At 35.3% G+C, this 17,210-nt stretch overlaps 1 protein-coding gene across 1 annotated transcript in view; it reads left to right on the top strand.

Annotated features, from left to right (window-relative positions):
- The first annotated feature begins 11,497 nt into the window (after positions 1 to 11,497).
- The window catches only part of LOC135776721 (interferon-induced GTP-binding protein Mx3-like), a 32,088-nt gene continuing 26,375 nt past the window's right edge, over positions 11,498 to 17,210 (top strand). Inside the window, exons 1-4 of the mRNA XM_065287594.2 lie at positions 11,498 to 11,763; positions 15,437 to 15,633; positions 15,842 to 15,979; positions 16,388 to 16,542. Of these exons, the coding sequence (XP_065143666.1) occupies positions 11,678 to 11,763; positions 15,437 to 15,633; positions 15,842 to 15,979; positions 16,388 to 16,542 (576 nt within the window). The 5' untranslated portion in view covers positions 11,498 to 11,677. The remainder of the gene's footprint in view (positions 11,764 to 15,436; positions 15,634 to 15,841; positions 15,980 to 16,387; positions 16,543 to 17,210) is intronic.

A 17,210-nucleotide genomic window follows, 5' to 3' on the forward strand; every position in this document is an offset into this window, starting at 1 on the left:
GGACATTTGTAATCCGTTTAAATGATCAATCTGAATAAAAATGTCCCATGTAAACACCTCAATCGGACTAAAAAATGCTAATCTGATTAAAAATCTAATCCGCTTGTTAGGGGTGGTTTATACCTTTTGTAATCCGCTCAAAAGGACATGTATACACTTGATCGGATGGATAACTGAAACTGGGACGGTCTGCGCATGTGCTATCTTTTTTCTTTTTTTAATGGCGGTTGGCAAACCCACTGAAAGGTGCATTTCCGCCACCTACAGGACGGGAGTGTGGAGCATATGCACACGTGCAATGACGTAGAATTGGTGTAATGACATGTGACGCAAATAACTCGAGTTTGTTTTGTTGAAGGAAATCACAAGAAGTGATTGTCTTGTTAATCTTGTTCCTATTATCCTCCAATTCCCCATAAAGTGATACAAGACAGCGTTGTCCGGTCAGTCCATGATTTATACTTTGATCCACAAACGCGTGTGTTTGGACTCGCTCTCGCGAACGGTCTATGCAGCACTGCGTGAAGTAAAATAAGCTTTTTGGGCACACGTGAATGGGTGTTTTTGCTGCTGCTTTATAATCAGTGAGGCACAAAGCAAATCTTGAAACAGCGTGAAACTATATTTGTGCAATGTGCGCATGTCAAATGATCAAATCTGATTTAAATCTTGTGTCATATAAACACGCACATCAATCTGATCACATTATGAATTGTTCATGTAAACGCTATGATAGGATTTATTAATCGGAAGGATTTTAATCCGATGGAGGCAAAATGTGTCCATGTAAATGTAGCTACTATTTGTATGTGTTGTCAATTTCTCGGTCATCTGATAATCCCATTTAAGTAAATTGATGACAGATTTAATTTGGGCTATTTTCAGACATACTTACATGAATGCTCTTTAGTCATTGGTTAATTTTTCTGATTGTTGTTTATTTGCAGTTTTACTGTTAATTCATAATGTACCTGGCATCTTATTAAACGTCAAAGACTAAGATGAATCCTGACTTGTCTGTACTTTATGGATGGAGTTTGGCTGGCTGTTAAATTGCATTTGTAGTTGCAATGAGAACAGTACAATTTATGTATTTTACCATTATTGTATTTTCATTTGTTACATAGATATAACCTAGTCAAACCTAATCAAACACCCCCTCTAATATATGAAAACAAAATAAAAAGAAATTGACAAGTTTTAAAATTAATAAACATTAACAATTTATTTTGATACAGTTAAATTAAACATTCTATCATTTCAATTTATATATAAAAAATATCAAACATCAACAAATTAACTTAAAGATGGGTCAAAGGAAAAATAGCTAGTGTCCTGATAAGGTGCAGCTGATGTCCTACGACGTTCTAAAACTTTGTGTCAGGGTTCTGTCTTGTGTTCAGGTCTTTTTTGAAGTTCATGTCTCTTATTTTGATATTGTTCATTGTCATGGTTTGTCTCTTTCCTTGATGTTTCCTTATGTGACCAGAAAAAAGCTGAACCATTGGCTGTTACGGGATCTCTCACTTAGAGGCAGAACCCTACTGTCTAAGGCAGAAGGTTTATTGCGGTTAACATATCCAGCTCTATCTCTGTATGTGGACAAAAAACATATTACTGAGATTGACAAGCTACTTTTTAACTTCTTATGGAAAAATAGAACTCATCATGTGAAGAAGTCTGTTCTAACAAATGACTATGAAAAGGGGGGGATTAAACTTTATCGATTTCTGTACTCTAAGTACTCTTTCTGTAAGTAAATTGTCTCTTATTTTCAAAACCATCTTTTCACCCGGCAAATATTACGTATGGAACAACAAAGACATACTGTTTAAACACAAGTCTTTATTTATTGATTACTGGTTTAATAATAACATTATTTTTGTTGACCAATTATTTAACAGGGATGGTTGTCTTTACTCTTAAAATGAGTTTCTAGAAGAATACAAAATTCCTGTGTCTCCTAGAGATTAGGCCAAAGTCTTAGGAGCAATTTCTTCTGGTGTCTCCATGTTATATAGAGCTCAACCAAGACTGGACATGCAACAACTAACTTAATATAGCTGACTGACACTTCAGTTGGTAAGATTTGTTTTTCTTGTAACAATAGTAAGAACAATAAATTAATTAGATCCCTGTTAGCAGATCTAAGCAGATATTACCACAGTCCCATATGTTGTTCCATACTGGAATAAATTTCTGCATAACATTGACTGGTCTGGCTTTTACCCAACAGATACTTGCTGACCAACAAAATTAAAGTAATATCATTTAAAATAATTCATAAATTTTACCTGTCTAATGATCATATTGTTAGAAAATAAAATAAAATAAAACTTTGATGTAATGTGCTCTTTCTGCTCTAAGAATATTAAAACAGTTACCCATTTGTTTTGGCACTGCCCTTTTGTCCAAAATTTCTGGTCTGATGTTTGTAATTTTATTGCAGAAAAAATTGAGAAAGATTTCAAGCTGTTTTGGAAGGATGTTATTTTTGGCCATTATGACCTCAACAGAACTAAAACTAGGTCTAATGAAACTTTTATTATTAATCTCATTATTCTCTTGGCAAAATCTTTCATTCATAAATGTAAGTTTGCGCATTCCAAAACATCTTTTATTGCTTTTAACATTGAGGTCAAGCAATATGTCAACACAATGAAGTATTCTCTTAATCAAAAGGCAATAAAAACTGTGAATGTGTGTAAACAGTTTGATATCTTTTTATAAATCTGTACTTCCCCTGGCAAAATGTGATGATGTTAGTGTTTTGTTTATGTTTTGTATATGTTAAAGCACCTGCAATGTTGAAAAATGCACAATATGTTATTTTTATAATGAAGATGAAAGTTTCTGTAAACTGTGCAATTCTTGAATTAAAAAAAAGGCTAAAAAAAATGTTTCCTTGTGTGTCATGTTTTGGGGTGCGTTTCCCAAAAGCATCATTGCTAACCTGTTAGCAACTTAGTTGGTTGGCAAGGGGAATTTTGGTTACAGGGTGCGCGCTGTCAGGTTAAAAATACTTATGAACCTTAACAAAAATAAGACACACTCAAACCACGAATGGGGTTTATAAAATTCTGCAGGGAGAACCCAGATTAAGATGTTTCACCTTACGAAAAAGAAGTATACTTCAAGTTAATTTTATTAAGTATACTTAAGTAATGTTGGAGTATATTTTAAGTATACTTTATGTAGTAAGTGTACTAACATTTATGTTCTAGTAGTATACTTGTAAGTGTACTGCTTGAATACCGCTTGGGTCTAAATTGGCCCACTTTTAGTATATAAAAGTATACTTCTAAATGTACTATAAGTGTAAGAGTAGTCAACTTTAAGTGTACAACTAGTGCACAATTAGTTCTTCATTTGTACTGCAAGTGAACTCATGAGTATATTAGTAGTTTTCTAGACTTATACTTCAAGTGTACATGCAAGTGTTCTGTTAGTGTACTCTTAGTAAACTAGTAGGTTACTTATTGTGTGTGCTGCAGGTATACTTCCAAGTGTTCTTTTAATATACTTTTAGTTAACTAGTAGATCACTAGTCATATACTGAAAGTGTACATGCAAGTGTTCTGTTAGTGTATTCTTAGTAAACTAGTAGGTAACTTATTGTATACTGCTTGTGTAACAAAGCACTTTGACACTGAGGATCCATCTGCAGGTTTTTATTAAACACTCTCATATTCCAACAGGCAAGGTCAAACAACAGCAAACACAGCAATGTAGGGCAGGCAAATCTCGTAGTCATGAAACAGGCAAAAGGGTCAGGGCAGGCAACAAACATACTCATAAACCGGGTAAAACAGATAAAGATCAATACATACAGATAGATAGATATGCAGGCAGGCAAACAGCTCAGCAATGACAGCCGGTACAAATCAATACTTTGCACTGACTAAATGTTTCCAGAAAGTTTATATAGGCTGTCCAATGAGTTTCAGGTGGCAGAGTAATCAGTCCAGGTATGCGGGATTATGGGAAATCGAGTCCAGAACGAAAGTTAATATTCAGGGGATTCAGGTAGATATATATACAACCTCAAATCAGAAAAAGTTGGGACACTGTAGAAATTGTGAGTAAAAAGGGAATGGAATAATTTACAAATCTCATAAACTTATATTTTATTCACAATAGAATATAGATAACATATCAAATGTTGAAAGTGAGACATTTTGAAATGTCATGCCAAATATTGGCTCAATTTAAATTTTATGATAGCTACACATTCCAAAAAAGTTGGGACAGGTAGCAATAAGAGGCCGGAAAAGTTAAATGTACATATAAGGAACAGCTGGAGGAGGACCAATGTTTAGGAATAGGAATGTTGTCCCATTCTTGTCTAATACAGGTGTAAGACAATTTCCTGAATAAATATAGCACCTCCCCAAAGGACACTGCATGGAGGCAAAGTGAGTGCGCGGGAAACCCACTCTCCACGATTCACGGTGGACTTCCCACTGAGACACATTTGGGTTTCAAAGACACACCTTTAGGGTGTCATACATTTGTATTCTTTTCTCTCAAAGCAAACTGTATACGACATGCTACATGCACAAAGAATCTAAAATCTGTATCTTATTTGTTTTCTATTGAAATGTCTCATTGCAAGTGGTTACAATGGTCTCACTCATATAACAACAGAATTCAATGTTAAAGTATATGGGAAACCTCATTCAATGTTGATAGACACCTCCCATTAAGCATAAACCAATCACCCACTGTATACAGATTAAGGACAGCCCTTAGTTTTTACATCAACCAATCAGTACCAAATTCCTATATGCTTTGTTCTCTGGTTATTTAAGAAGATGTGTAGAAGATTTAGGCGGGACTTTCAATATCGAGAAATGCACCCCCATGATGCTGTCCTGGCACAGCATCATGCATTTTATTTTACTTTGAGGAATCTGTAACCAGATCTTCATCTCATTACCAGGTATGCAATGGTTTTTCGTTTGTTTCGTATTTGAATTGGAATGTAAATTGGCTTCTGAATTATGTTTTACCTACCTGGTTAATAAATTGTTACGGTTGCATTCATTCTAATTTGCTCTGTATTATTGACTCTTCTAAGTTACTATAAAGTATTACGATATCCTTTGTTACCACATATCTTTGATCGGGGTTAATTCATGTTAATTAAGTTCTACCTCTAACTAAGTTGTTACGCAGTCGTGTTTATATGTGGGCCATCAGGGTGATGAGTCATAACCTCTAATCATTTCCTTTACTTTGATTAAGTTGTATATAGTAATATGATTTAACTATATTCGGCTAGACGGTGCTATGCCCGAACCTCTGATCATTGTAAGGCTTTGAATTAAGTTGTATATAACATATTGTGTGAGGCTATATGGATACGTTTTAATGAGAGTCCGTACACATGAAGCGGTATTGTTAAAATTGCTTTAGTCATGAACATCTAGTTATTGCATGGTAGATTAATTATTTAACTTTCACTAAGTTGTTGGGTAATCGTATTTGTATGTGGGCTATCGGAGTGATAAGTCATAACCGCTGGTCATGATTTCTGCTATAATTAAGTTGTATATAGTAATATGATTTAACTATATTCGGCTCGATGGTGCTAAGCCCGAACCTCTGGTTATAGTGTGAATTTTGTACTAAGTTGTATACAAACGATTGCATGAGGCTATTTTGGGACATTTAGCAAGAGATTGCGGGAGCGGCATTGTTAAATTGTGTTAGTCATAACTTCTAGTACGGTCAAATATGTGTTCGGAATCTGCATAACGGCCGATGTGGACCGATACGACATGGGTAATCGAATGAATGAGTTCAATGTTAACATGAGTTAAATAGAATGATCAAACGTTTATCCAAATTCTATATTTACATCAATTTGATTCATATTACAATACGTTTCATATCTTTGGAGTCAGATATTAAGTTGCGTAATGTTAAATCTACAAGCACCGGAAAAGACCGAATGCGCTATAAACCGGCCATGCCGTCTGGATTCCGTCGTTGGGCCAAACGGATGGGTGGGGTCACATTTTTCCCCCTTACACAAGCTTCTAGTTGCTCAGCTGTCTTAGGTCTTCTATGTCGCATCTTCCTCTTTATGATGCGCCAAATGTTTTCTGTGGGTGACAGATCTGGACTGCAGGCTGGCCATTTCAGTACCCGGATCCTTCTTCTACGCAGCCATGATGTTGTAATGGATGCAGTATGTGGTCTGGCATTGTCATGTTGGAAAATGCAAGGTCTTCCCTGAAAGAGACAATGTCTGAATGGGAGCATATGTGGTTATAGAACTTGGATAAACCTTTCAGCATTAATGGTGCCTTTCCAGATGTGTAAGGTGCCCATGCCACACGCACTCATGCTGCCCATGCCACACGCACTCATGCAACCCCATACCATCAGAGATGCAGGCTTCTGAACTGAGCGCTAATAACAACTTGGGTTGTCCTTGTCCTCTTTAGTCCGGATGAAATGGCGTCCCAGTCTTCCAAAAAGAACTTCAAATTTTGATTCGTCTGACTACAGAACAGTTTTCCAATTTTAAATGAGCTTTGGCCAGGGAAAACGCCTGTGCTTCTGGATCATGTATAGATATGGGGCTCTATCTTACACCCGGCACAATGCAGCGCAATGCGCGACGACGCAAGTGTCTTTTGCTAGTTTCCACCCTGCGCAATTATCATTTTCACGTTTAGCGCCACGTTGTTTAAATAGCAAATGGATTTGTGCTCCCTTTTGCGCCCATGGGCGTTCTGGTCTGAAAACGAGGTGTGTTCAGGCGCATTGTTGGCGCGTTGCTATTTTGAGGCTACTAAATCGTGTTTTTTGTTATTTAAAGAGCGCATTAGTAATATACGCCTTTAAACGGGACATACGGGATGACAACGCGGGCGATAATGGCAGCAGCACAAAAACGCTTTTAAATATGAAAGATTAAAGGATTGAATGTTAAAAATTAAATATTGAGTCTCTTGGACATAAATGAGGACTGATTATGAGATGTTAGACGGCGCAAAGAGCTGCTTCACCTGTAGCCGTAAGTAAATAAATGCTTTGCTTTAAACAAATGCATTTGTTTAAAAAAAAAAAAAATTTAAATGCTACCTCACGGATTTATTGTATATGATGACTCTGTACCTGTGGATATGGTGAGATGAGAAACATTTTAAGTAATGCTTAAAAAAACTGACGCTGTTCAAGTGCTGAAACGTGCAGAGAGCCGTTAGTAAATTCTTTATCTCCTGTTTGTTACAAATAAAGTATTTTTAGAGTACAAACCTTTTCTTACATTCTTGTAAATTATGTTTTGATGATATTGGATAGCCATACATTTAAGCAATTAAAAGACTGCTTTTTTACTTCCATGACTAAAAGAAAACCGGTTTTAAAGGTTTTAATAAAAAATAACAATTTCAATACAAGTGAAAAACAACACAATTATTTAACATTATTCTTAAACTGGGGGTCTTCTTCCGCCGCTTAGTTTTTCGGTTTACAAAGTCCGTCATCTAAATAGATATTAGACATAGCGCCTGCGCAACTTGCTTTTAAAGGGGATGAGAGGTGAGACTCTCATAGTTTTATTGCACATTACGCCCAAAATACTCCCATTACTCATTAAAAAAGAAGGACCAACCCTTTTCGACCATGTGGTCGGCGCACAAACCATTTTTCCCGTCGTTAAATTAGCAAAAGTGGATTCAGACACGCCCATTTAGACATTGCGCTGTGCGCTTTAGACAATGCGCTTAAATTGTTAAAATAGAGCCCATGGCTTCTTTTTTGACCTATAGAGTTTTAGCCGGCAACGGTGAATGGCACGGTGGATTGTTTTCACTGACAATGTTTTCTGGAAGTATTCCTGAGCCCATGATATGATTTCCATTACAGTAGCATTCCTGTATGTGATGCAGTGCCGTCTAAAAGCCCGAAGATCACGGGCATCAAGTATGGTTTTCCGACCTTGCCCCTTTACACACAGAGATTGTTCCAGATTCTCTGAATCTTTGGATGATATTATGCACTGTAGATGATGATAACTTCAATCTCTTTGCAATTTTTCTCTGAGAAACTCAGAAAACTATTTTTCGCTGCAGCATTGGGGGAATTGGTGATTCTCTGCCCATCTTGACTTCTGAGAGACACTGCCACACTTTTTATCCCTATCACGTTGCCAATTAAGTTGCAAATTGGTCCTTTAGTTGTTCCTTATATGTACATTTAACTTTCATACTCATATATATTTTATATATATATAATTTTTTTTATTTATTATTTTTGTTTGATTAGCTCACTGATAGCATACGAAAGATTTAGCCTCAAATGTTCAATACAATGTTCCTGTGTATTAATTTTTATACTTGACATATACCTGTGTATATATATATATATATATATATATATATATATATATATATATATATATATATATATATATATATATATATATATATATGTATATATATTATAGTATGATGTTAAGTTCATTTAAAGTAAAGTTGAGTAAACTACTAGTTAACTAAAAGTATAGTAAAAGAATACTTGCAAGTATACCTGCAGCACAAAATTAATAACCTACTAGTTAACTAACACTAAAGATTCTCCATAAAGATAATATACATTTGTACACTACATATACTTTCAAAATTTACTTAAAATATACTGTTTCTAAAGGATGCTAAATAATGTATTTTATAAATATGCTGTCAGTGCATCATTATAATGATAACTTTAACAGATAAGGTATACCTAAAATAAACTTTAAAATAAGTTCAAATTAGTATACTTTAAAAATTGCATAGAACTTTAACTCCAAGTATATTTTTTTAAAGTATACTTTTAGAAATTATACTAAATTATAAATATTTTGAAATATGTTAAAAGTTTAATTGTAAGAAAATATGTTGTAAGCATATTTCAATATATTCAAAGATGGTACATTTCTTTCTAAGTATATTTGTAATCAGGGTTCTAAATTAACACCCGCCAACCCGCCAAATGCGGGTTAAAATTCATTTTTGGCGGGTATTAATAAAAACTTACTAGCCACTTTGGCCGGTGATGCATGAGGCATTGCAAGCATGATACATAAAGCTGCGTTCTCGGTCATTTATCCCTCTGGCAGTACTTCCTACATTTCCCATAAACACTGTGTAATGCTACGTGATAATGTTTCATACGCCCATTGGCTGCGCGCAGTTTGCAGCGAAACCAGCGCGAGAAACCATGGAAACGAACTGAACGCGTCCACCAGAACACAAAAGAAAGAAGGAGAATGAACGGGCAGCGCAGGGAGGATAGACTAAAAGACAGCGGTGTCGCCACACCCCTTTACTGAGGCATGTGCCCCAGTGTAAATCTTTTGTGCCCAGGTGTAAATCTCAAGTTTAAATTTTAGCAGTTAACTAGTGTATTCAGATCTATATGCAATGTATTTACCCAATTTACGCTTGTAAAGCGACGAAGCGTCGCACTGACGCGTGCACGCATGTATCCATGTCCACGCGCGTCTTTGCGTTCATCCGCGCGCGCAACTGCATCCAAAGGGGACGCCACGCAAATGAGTAATTATGAAAACATGACGAGAAGTAAGTTTCTAAATAAAAATGATAATCTTATTTTGACTCGATCATTATTGGCTTCTGTAAATGGACATCATAAATGTTTTGTGCAAAGCAGGGAAAAGGAAGCAGAAAGGAGATATGATGAGATTAAGGGAGGTGAGACAAACTACATCCACACTCAGTCAGTTCTCAAATATTAGAGGAAAAATCTCAGGAAAACCTCTTGTCAAGTCTTTTGAATTGCAATGTTGCAGATGTATGTGTTATACTGTTCTGTATTTACAGATATTGAATTAATATTTACTTTACTAATATTTAATTCTAGGACACTAACTTACATAACAGTTAACAGTAACTATGACTGAGATTATTTAGAATAGCAGTCGTAAAATGACTGGTTTCTTGAAATATTATTGTAAAAATAAGTTATTAATCATTGCTGTTATTGTATAATGTAGAAAATATTTCTCTGCTGTCATTATTACCAAACATTTTATGTCATTAATGTCTCCAAACATGTTAATAATGTTAGGTATGATGAAGATTATACTTAAATATTTTTAAATACATATTTATCTTTCGCAGTACCTGTTGCACTGTAGAATAGTGGGTTAAGCAAAGGACATTGCATAGAACTGTTGCACACTTCTTGCACACAGCAGGCTTTCAAAAAGGCTTTCAGCACAGCCTGTGCCCCAGTTAAGCTTTATGTCTATCAACAGAGAAATGAAGAAAGCTTATGTTTCATCACAAAAATGTTGTCATGTTTTGTCAGGATTGTCGCATGCACGCGAAGGAAAAAACAAATCATTGTTGCATTCAGTGGCACTCATAATTTCTCTTATTTTCACCGGGAAAAAAATGGCTAGTGGAAATGCTGATTGGCTGGTAACTTTAGAAAGTTACCAGCCACTTTGGCTGGTGGTCAAAAAAGTTAATTTAGAACCCTGTTTGTAATGTACTATTGCAAAGTTAAATATACTTGAAATACCATAAAGTATATTTATTTTTCACCAGAGCTATTCATATGGCTGTTTGCAGCTTTCTTGATGTAGCTTTCGTTGATGCATTTTTACTTTATACTTTTAAGTATATGTCAGTAAACAAGTATAGGGCAAATATACTTAGACATTTCGGTCATTATAGGTCAAGTATAGTTTAGTACAATTTATGTATATTTCTGAGAAGTACCTAAAAAGTAAACTAAAAGTATACTTTCTCATTTTAAGTTTAAAAGAAGTATACTTATAGCACACTTGAATAAACTTCTTTTTCGTAAGGGTTATCAGTTATTGAATCCAATCATTAAATAAATACACATGAATTGTTTTGCTTTATTGAGTAGGCTAATTCCATTTTATGCCACTTTACACATTTATCACTATTATTAGTTACCAACTCCACTAGGTATGAAATATATTTTGTACATATTAATCCCCTGGATCCAGCTACAAACATGATAATCTTATAGAACATGATGCATTGCTATGAATATAACAAATGAACATGAATATAAAACATTACTAGAACAACTTATTACATAAGATCATGTTTTTTCAGTAGACACCCAATGACATGAGCGTGAAGGCTGGAAAGAAGGTTTAGGGTGCAAGAATTTGTGATGATGAGATCAAATTGGGTGGAATTCATGTAAACAGCCCCACCCAAGAGAAAAATGCAGCTTAATGGCACCACCCAAGGTTACAAGTTTTCTTTAGCATCATTTTCACTTTCATTCTGTCGCACAAACAATTGAAAAGGATTATCTAAAGTTCAAAGAATGTGTTTATTTATGGGTGGCGTTAAGTTGTGTTTTCACGCAGAGCAAGATAAAAGTGAAAATGTGAAAAGTGCTTTCATTTTTAGTGTGTTGGGAATACTGTATTATTCTTTTAATCTGTGATAATGTAATTCTGGGAAATTCTGAACAGAATAAAGGAATTCCACATGCTAAAAACATTTTTCACATTTTTACTTTCATTTTACTCTGGTACTATAAATCAGTTTGCTGCAGATAACTTCAGACACTGTGTTGAGTTTACAACTATAGGAAACATTAAATAAACATTAAATAAATTTTCATAGAACTTGCATAAACATATTTTTTTTCTGTTTGGAGAATGGACAGTACAACTAAACCTTACAGCTTTCTATCTTTTCTCTCACCTGGTTTTTCAGAAAATAATTGGGAAGATGACAAGAAAGGGTAAGACAAAAAATGTATATGCTTTATGATATTTATTTACTTTATTGGCCTCATATTGTTACTTGGTACCTCTATGATTAGTTTTTAACAAATTATTAGTTTTTTGTGTTGTCCAATAAGATACATCATTAGCCCAGGTTCACTATCCATGAGTCTAAAATCTTATATTGTTAAAGTTATTTATTATTATGGTCCAATTACCTTATTCTATAAGAAAGTAAATTGAATTCCTCCACACTGTGAGAGAGGATTTGATGTATTGACATGGGAAGGTGAGTTGTCTTTAATTTTTGGGTTGATTTGGTCTGGAGGTGTAATTGGCACAAGGAGACAAGTCTCTTTGTGCTTGCTGGTGTTTTTGGGTGGTCGGCTTTCATTTTATCTTTTTATAGTGCATGTACTCAATTGTAATCTATATTCTAAAATTGTCACTGTAAAAAATTATTTGCTTAATTTTTTCTTTAATGAACTCAGATTTAAAAGTCATTTCATCTTGATATTATTTATCTTGACAAAATATAAGTTGCTACTTATAAAATGCAACTTATAAAATGAAGTTGACACATTTTAACTATTTTTCATTAGTAAAAATAACTCCTCTCTAGTTAAGATAAATAATAGAAAGTTGAAAAGATTTGGCAAAATGTAAGGCAGCAAAGAATTTTTTTACAGTGCATGCATTCTTTATTCCTTGATTTTTCTGTAATTTTCTTTGTTTCTATTCCATGTAAAGTTAAAACAACTATATAAATACATTTGAATTTAACTGAAAACAGTACCTACTGAATTAACGGTATAAATTATTCTGTATGAGGATGAAATTCAGATGTATTACATCCATCATGATGATACATCATGTGACATACGTCGTCGTAACAACAAATGAGCTGTTAACTTGAATGTTAACAACTTGACAACATGAATAACCACAAGGAACAGCTGTTTCCTTATTTATTTACATTTGAATAGAGCTACAATACTATTTTCTGACATTTGTTTATCTGACAACGCCTCTCATTCTTTTGCCTTCTACTTTTTCCCTATTGTTCAAACACTATGGGCCCTATCTTGCACCCAGCGCAATTGACTTTGTCAGTGACGCATGTATCAAACCATCCCTGATGCTATTTTGCAGTTTCAAAAAACAATTGCGCCACTGACCAGAAAAAACTAGTCTAAAGTCAGTGGCGCGTTGCGCGTTATTCATTATGCTATTTTAAGGGAGCATGCTTGACCATAATGTATAGCGTGCACAATGCACACACACTTTGCTTATCTAATCTACACAGATGCAACAGTTATTTTCAGAGGTGTAAAAAGTTCTCAAAAATGTTACTCAAGTGAAAGTACAAGTACTGAGTGTAAATTTTACTCAATTAAAAGTAAAAGTATCTGTCCAGAATCATACTTTAGTAAAAGTAAAAAAGTACCACATTAAAATTGTACTTGAGTATTAAAAAAGTAAAAGTAACAGGAAGAATGAAAACTAGAGATTCTTGTTTAAGCTTTTAATCTCTAAAATCAAACTAAAAGACTATCTAATTTCAGTATGCAACATGCTATGCAAAGTTGTAAAACCTTGAATTTAACGTAAAATTCAAGATCTATCAAGCCTCACAGGCAGCCGATGCAGGAAGAGGTGTATTAGACCTTGTTCACACTGTCAGTCCAAATCCAATTTTGGTGCATATCCGATAGGAATCCAATCACATTTAGAACGTGTGAACGGCCAAAAACCATATGAAATCCTTTTTTTCCTAATCCGTTTCAGGCTACATCCAAATTTTTTTTTCAAATTGCATTTTCGGAAATCCATTTCAGTGTGACCGCCCTGATCGCATTTGTGTAGCTTTTCGATTACTTCATGCTGTCACGTCATGTAAACACGTCAGACGTCGAGGCAGCGTGACGTCATTGCAATAGAAACCGTGCAGATAATACGCACAGATCATATCTAAACAGTTGAAATACACAATGTGGACAAAGAGTGTAAAATTGGATGTGCACCAAAATCAGATTTGGACTGACAGTGTGAACAAGGTCTCAGTCTTGATAGTGAGGCTACATATAGCAGGGAACGTGTTACACGGGAACACACTTCATGTGTTGTCGGTTTAAAGAAGCGAAAACATCTTCATCATCAGATGAACTGTTGTCCAATTCCTTATTGTGGTCCAAATGCTCCAGTATATAGACCATTTAAATTAAACTGGCCATCAGCACAATTCAATTGGTTTGGTAAGAGCAAGGGAAAATAGAATGAAGTGTTCTCTAAAAAAGAAGTACTTTTTGACTGTAAATAAAATTGTAAGGAGTAAAATGTACTTTTTTTTTCTTAAAAAAAGTAATTAAGTAAAAGTAAAAGTTTTGATTTTTAATTGTACTCAAGTAAAGTCAAAATCCCCAAAAATAATACTTAAGTACAGTAATCAAGTAAAATTACTCAAGTACTTTACACCTCTGGTTATTTTTGCAAATCATAAATTGTTACAATAAAAAATATTAACACATGAGATAAGGGAAATCATTGTGGTGATAGTTTTTATTTATTGTGTGGCTGCGTTAAAAAATTATCATGCAAATAACGATTAAAATATTTTCATAAGTTTGTTGTGTGGCTGTATTACGTTTATTTTATGTAAATAATAATTAAAATGTTTTCATAAGAAACCTTAATGTATGTGAACTTGATTTGTAAGTGTACTTTGGGGTTGGACTGCTTGCGTTTCTTGGCTTTCAGCGGTGAGGGTGGACGCAGTGATGTCCTCTGCTGGCGTCAGGTCCTGAGGCAGATCCACCTCCCGTTACACGGCGTGCCCGATTTATACTGGCAAGCTTGGGATTCCCCGTCTCCTGACATCATTGTAGCGCTTGCGGCGCAACGTCCTGGGGATGCCAGCTGATGAATAAATTGTGGCTATTTCCTCTCACGCCTGTTTAACCGACGCTGATTTGGGCGGGTTTCTCACATCCCCATACAAAACAACTTCTCTGTCTTTGACTGCTCTTACAAGAACGTGGGTCTCCTCGGCTGTGAACCACTCCTGGTGTGCGCCTGGTAAATCCGTCATAATAATAGCAACCCGCCATGGAACTTGCGCACTTGCGTTTAAAGGGAATGTTGGATAGCGTTCTGATTGGTTTATTTGACATTACATCCAAACCACACCTATGAATAATGAACCTACTTCAGACCAACCCTTTATTGATTTGCGCCTGGCGCAAGAGTTATTTCTCCCGCCGGGAAAATAGCAACAGCGCCCAAGATCCGCCCACAAAGTCACTTGCGATTTGCGCTTCGCACTTGCGTTTCAGATCGTTAAAATAGGGCCCTATGAATTTGTACATACTACTCACCTTGCCTATTGCTTTTTGGCTTCTATATAGGAAGTAGGCTATTTCAGCAATTCTGTTTACCATTTTAGCCAGTTGATTGCTCGTAGGCTATGGTATGAATAGTCACAATTAAACCTATTGTTGCTGAGAAAGTGCATTATCCCTGTGATTGTAACTTGCAGTATTCTGTACTAGAAGTAAACTTCAACAAATGTTCTGTTGTTGTGTGCATCTCTTAATACATCCATGAGCACACACTAGCCAGAGACAAACAATATTTTACTGATGCTTTAGAAAACATTATACAAATACAATATTTAAATTATGATCTTTACAGGAAGGAATTGAGAGGACTGATTCAAGATCATTTAGAGGAGAGAATACGTCCATACATTAATCTTATTGACACTCTGCGGTCAGTTGGCATTCAGAATGATCTGGCCCTGCCAACTATCGTAGTAATTGGAGACCAGAGTTCTGGAAAAAGTTCTGTGTTGGAAGCACTGTCTGGTGTTGCCCTTCCTAGAGGGACTGGTGAGAACTGTTTTTCTCTCTTATAAGCCATACAAGATATTTATGTTCATAACATGAATGCTAATAAATAGCTTAAATAAGAAAACTATTGAGTTTATTTTAGCAGCAACCTACATTACTATATTAAACATGTAGCCTACTAATTACTTCCCCAGTAGGGTCTGATTGATATGTTAGTTGAAGTGTCAATTTTTTATTTTTTTTCTAGGAATTGTGACTAGATGTCCACTAGAACTGAAGTTACGGAAGGTAAGGAGTGGAATTAGCTGGAAGGCATCGTTATCTTACCGTGACAAGAATGTTGAAATCAAGAATCCCTTATCAGTTGAACAGCTCATTGCAGATGGTAAGTAGTCTCAAGTACATTAGGTGCTCAACCAAAATGCCTATTCCGCTATGATAAATAAAATCCATTTACATGTGAAACTCATTGGTGAAAATACAGCCAAGTGGAGTTAAGGGACAGTTTGCACCTTTTAGTCAGAACAGGTGCTGTTATTTTAATATCGTTTCAAGTTCTTGGAAGGTATTATTTTTAAAAGTTCAATCTTGTATTCAAAAGTGTTCTGATTACATTGATATTGCTGAACAATACTGACATTATAAAATTTGTTTTTTGTACTGGAATACATTTTAAATAAGGTATTTTAATGCATACAGATTATGAAACTTATGAAAATTATGTCATTATTTACCATTATTTAAAAACGCTATATGACTTTCCTCAGTGTGTATTTTCATGTGTGTTTCACAGCTCAAAATGAACTGGCAGGGAAAGGGGTTGGAATCTGTGATGAGCTCATTACTTTAGAGATTATGTCACAAAATGTGTGTGACCTCACGCTGATTGATTTACCTGGAATAGCAAGAGTCCCAGTAAAAGGACAGCCAGAAGATATTGGAAATCAGGTTAGTGTTAAATGTCATTGGTTCCCAAACTTTTCCACCGGGCCCCCTTTTCTTACAGAATTTTTTTTTTAATATCCTCAAACCCCCCACCTACAAGCTACCCTTATAAAGACACTCTCAGATATATCCTACACTGGTAAAAAATAAAGGTGCAAAGCTCTCACTGGGGCAGTACCCTTTATAAAATGTCCTAATATGTACCATTTAGGTACAAATATGTATCTTAGAACTGCCAATATGTTCCTTTGAAGTACTAATATACACTCTTTGGGTACAAAGGTGTACCTTTTTAATAGGGTACTGTCCCAGTGACAACTTTTATACCTTTATTTCTGAGAGTGTAACCCTAACAGAAGCTACACTATGGGAACACAATCTATGTGATCTTGAGTGAAATCAATCCATTGGTCAGATGACACGTCATGGGGCATCAGGGGAAGCCAACTTCAACTTAAATGTGCCAAAGCAAGGCATGACAGGGATGCAGGGAATATTGCAGGGAGATGCACGGAGACGTAACAAGACTCCATCTCAGGGAACAAGGGCTACATACATAACCTGAGACATTCCTTTTCGAAGGAATTCGCGCTGTGTCAATAAAGCTATTCCAATAAAGCTATTCTATGGGAACTATGGTTCAGGTGTAGCGCCGCCAACTTACTTAAAGA

Source organism: Paramisgurnus dabryanus, chromosome 18 (assembly GCF_030506205.2).
Source record: "Paramisgurnus dabryanus chromosome 18, PD_genome_1.1, whole genome shotgun sequence".
Lineage (NCBI taxonomy): Eukaryota > Metazoa > Chordata > Actinopteri > Cypriniformes > Cobitidae > Paramisgurnus > Paramisgurnus dabryanus.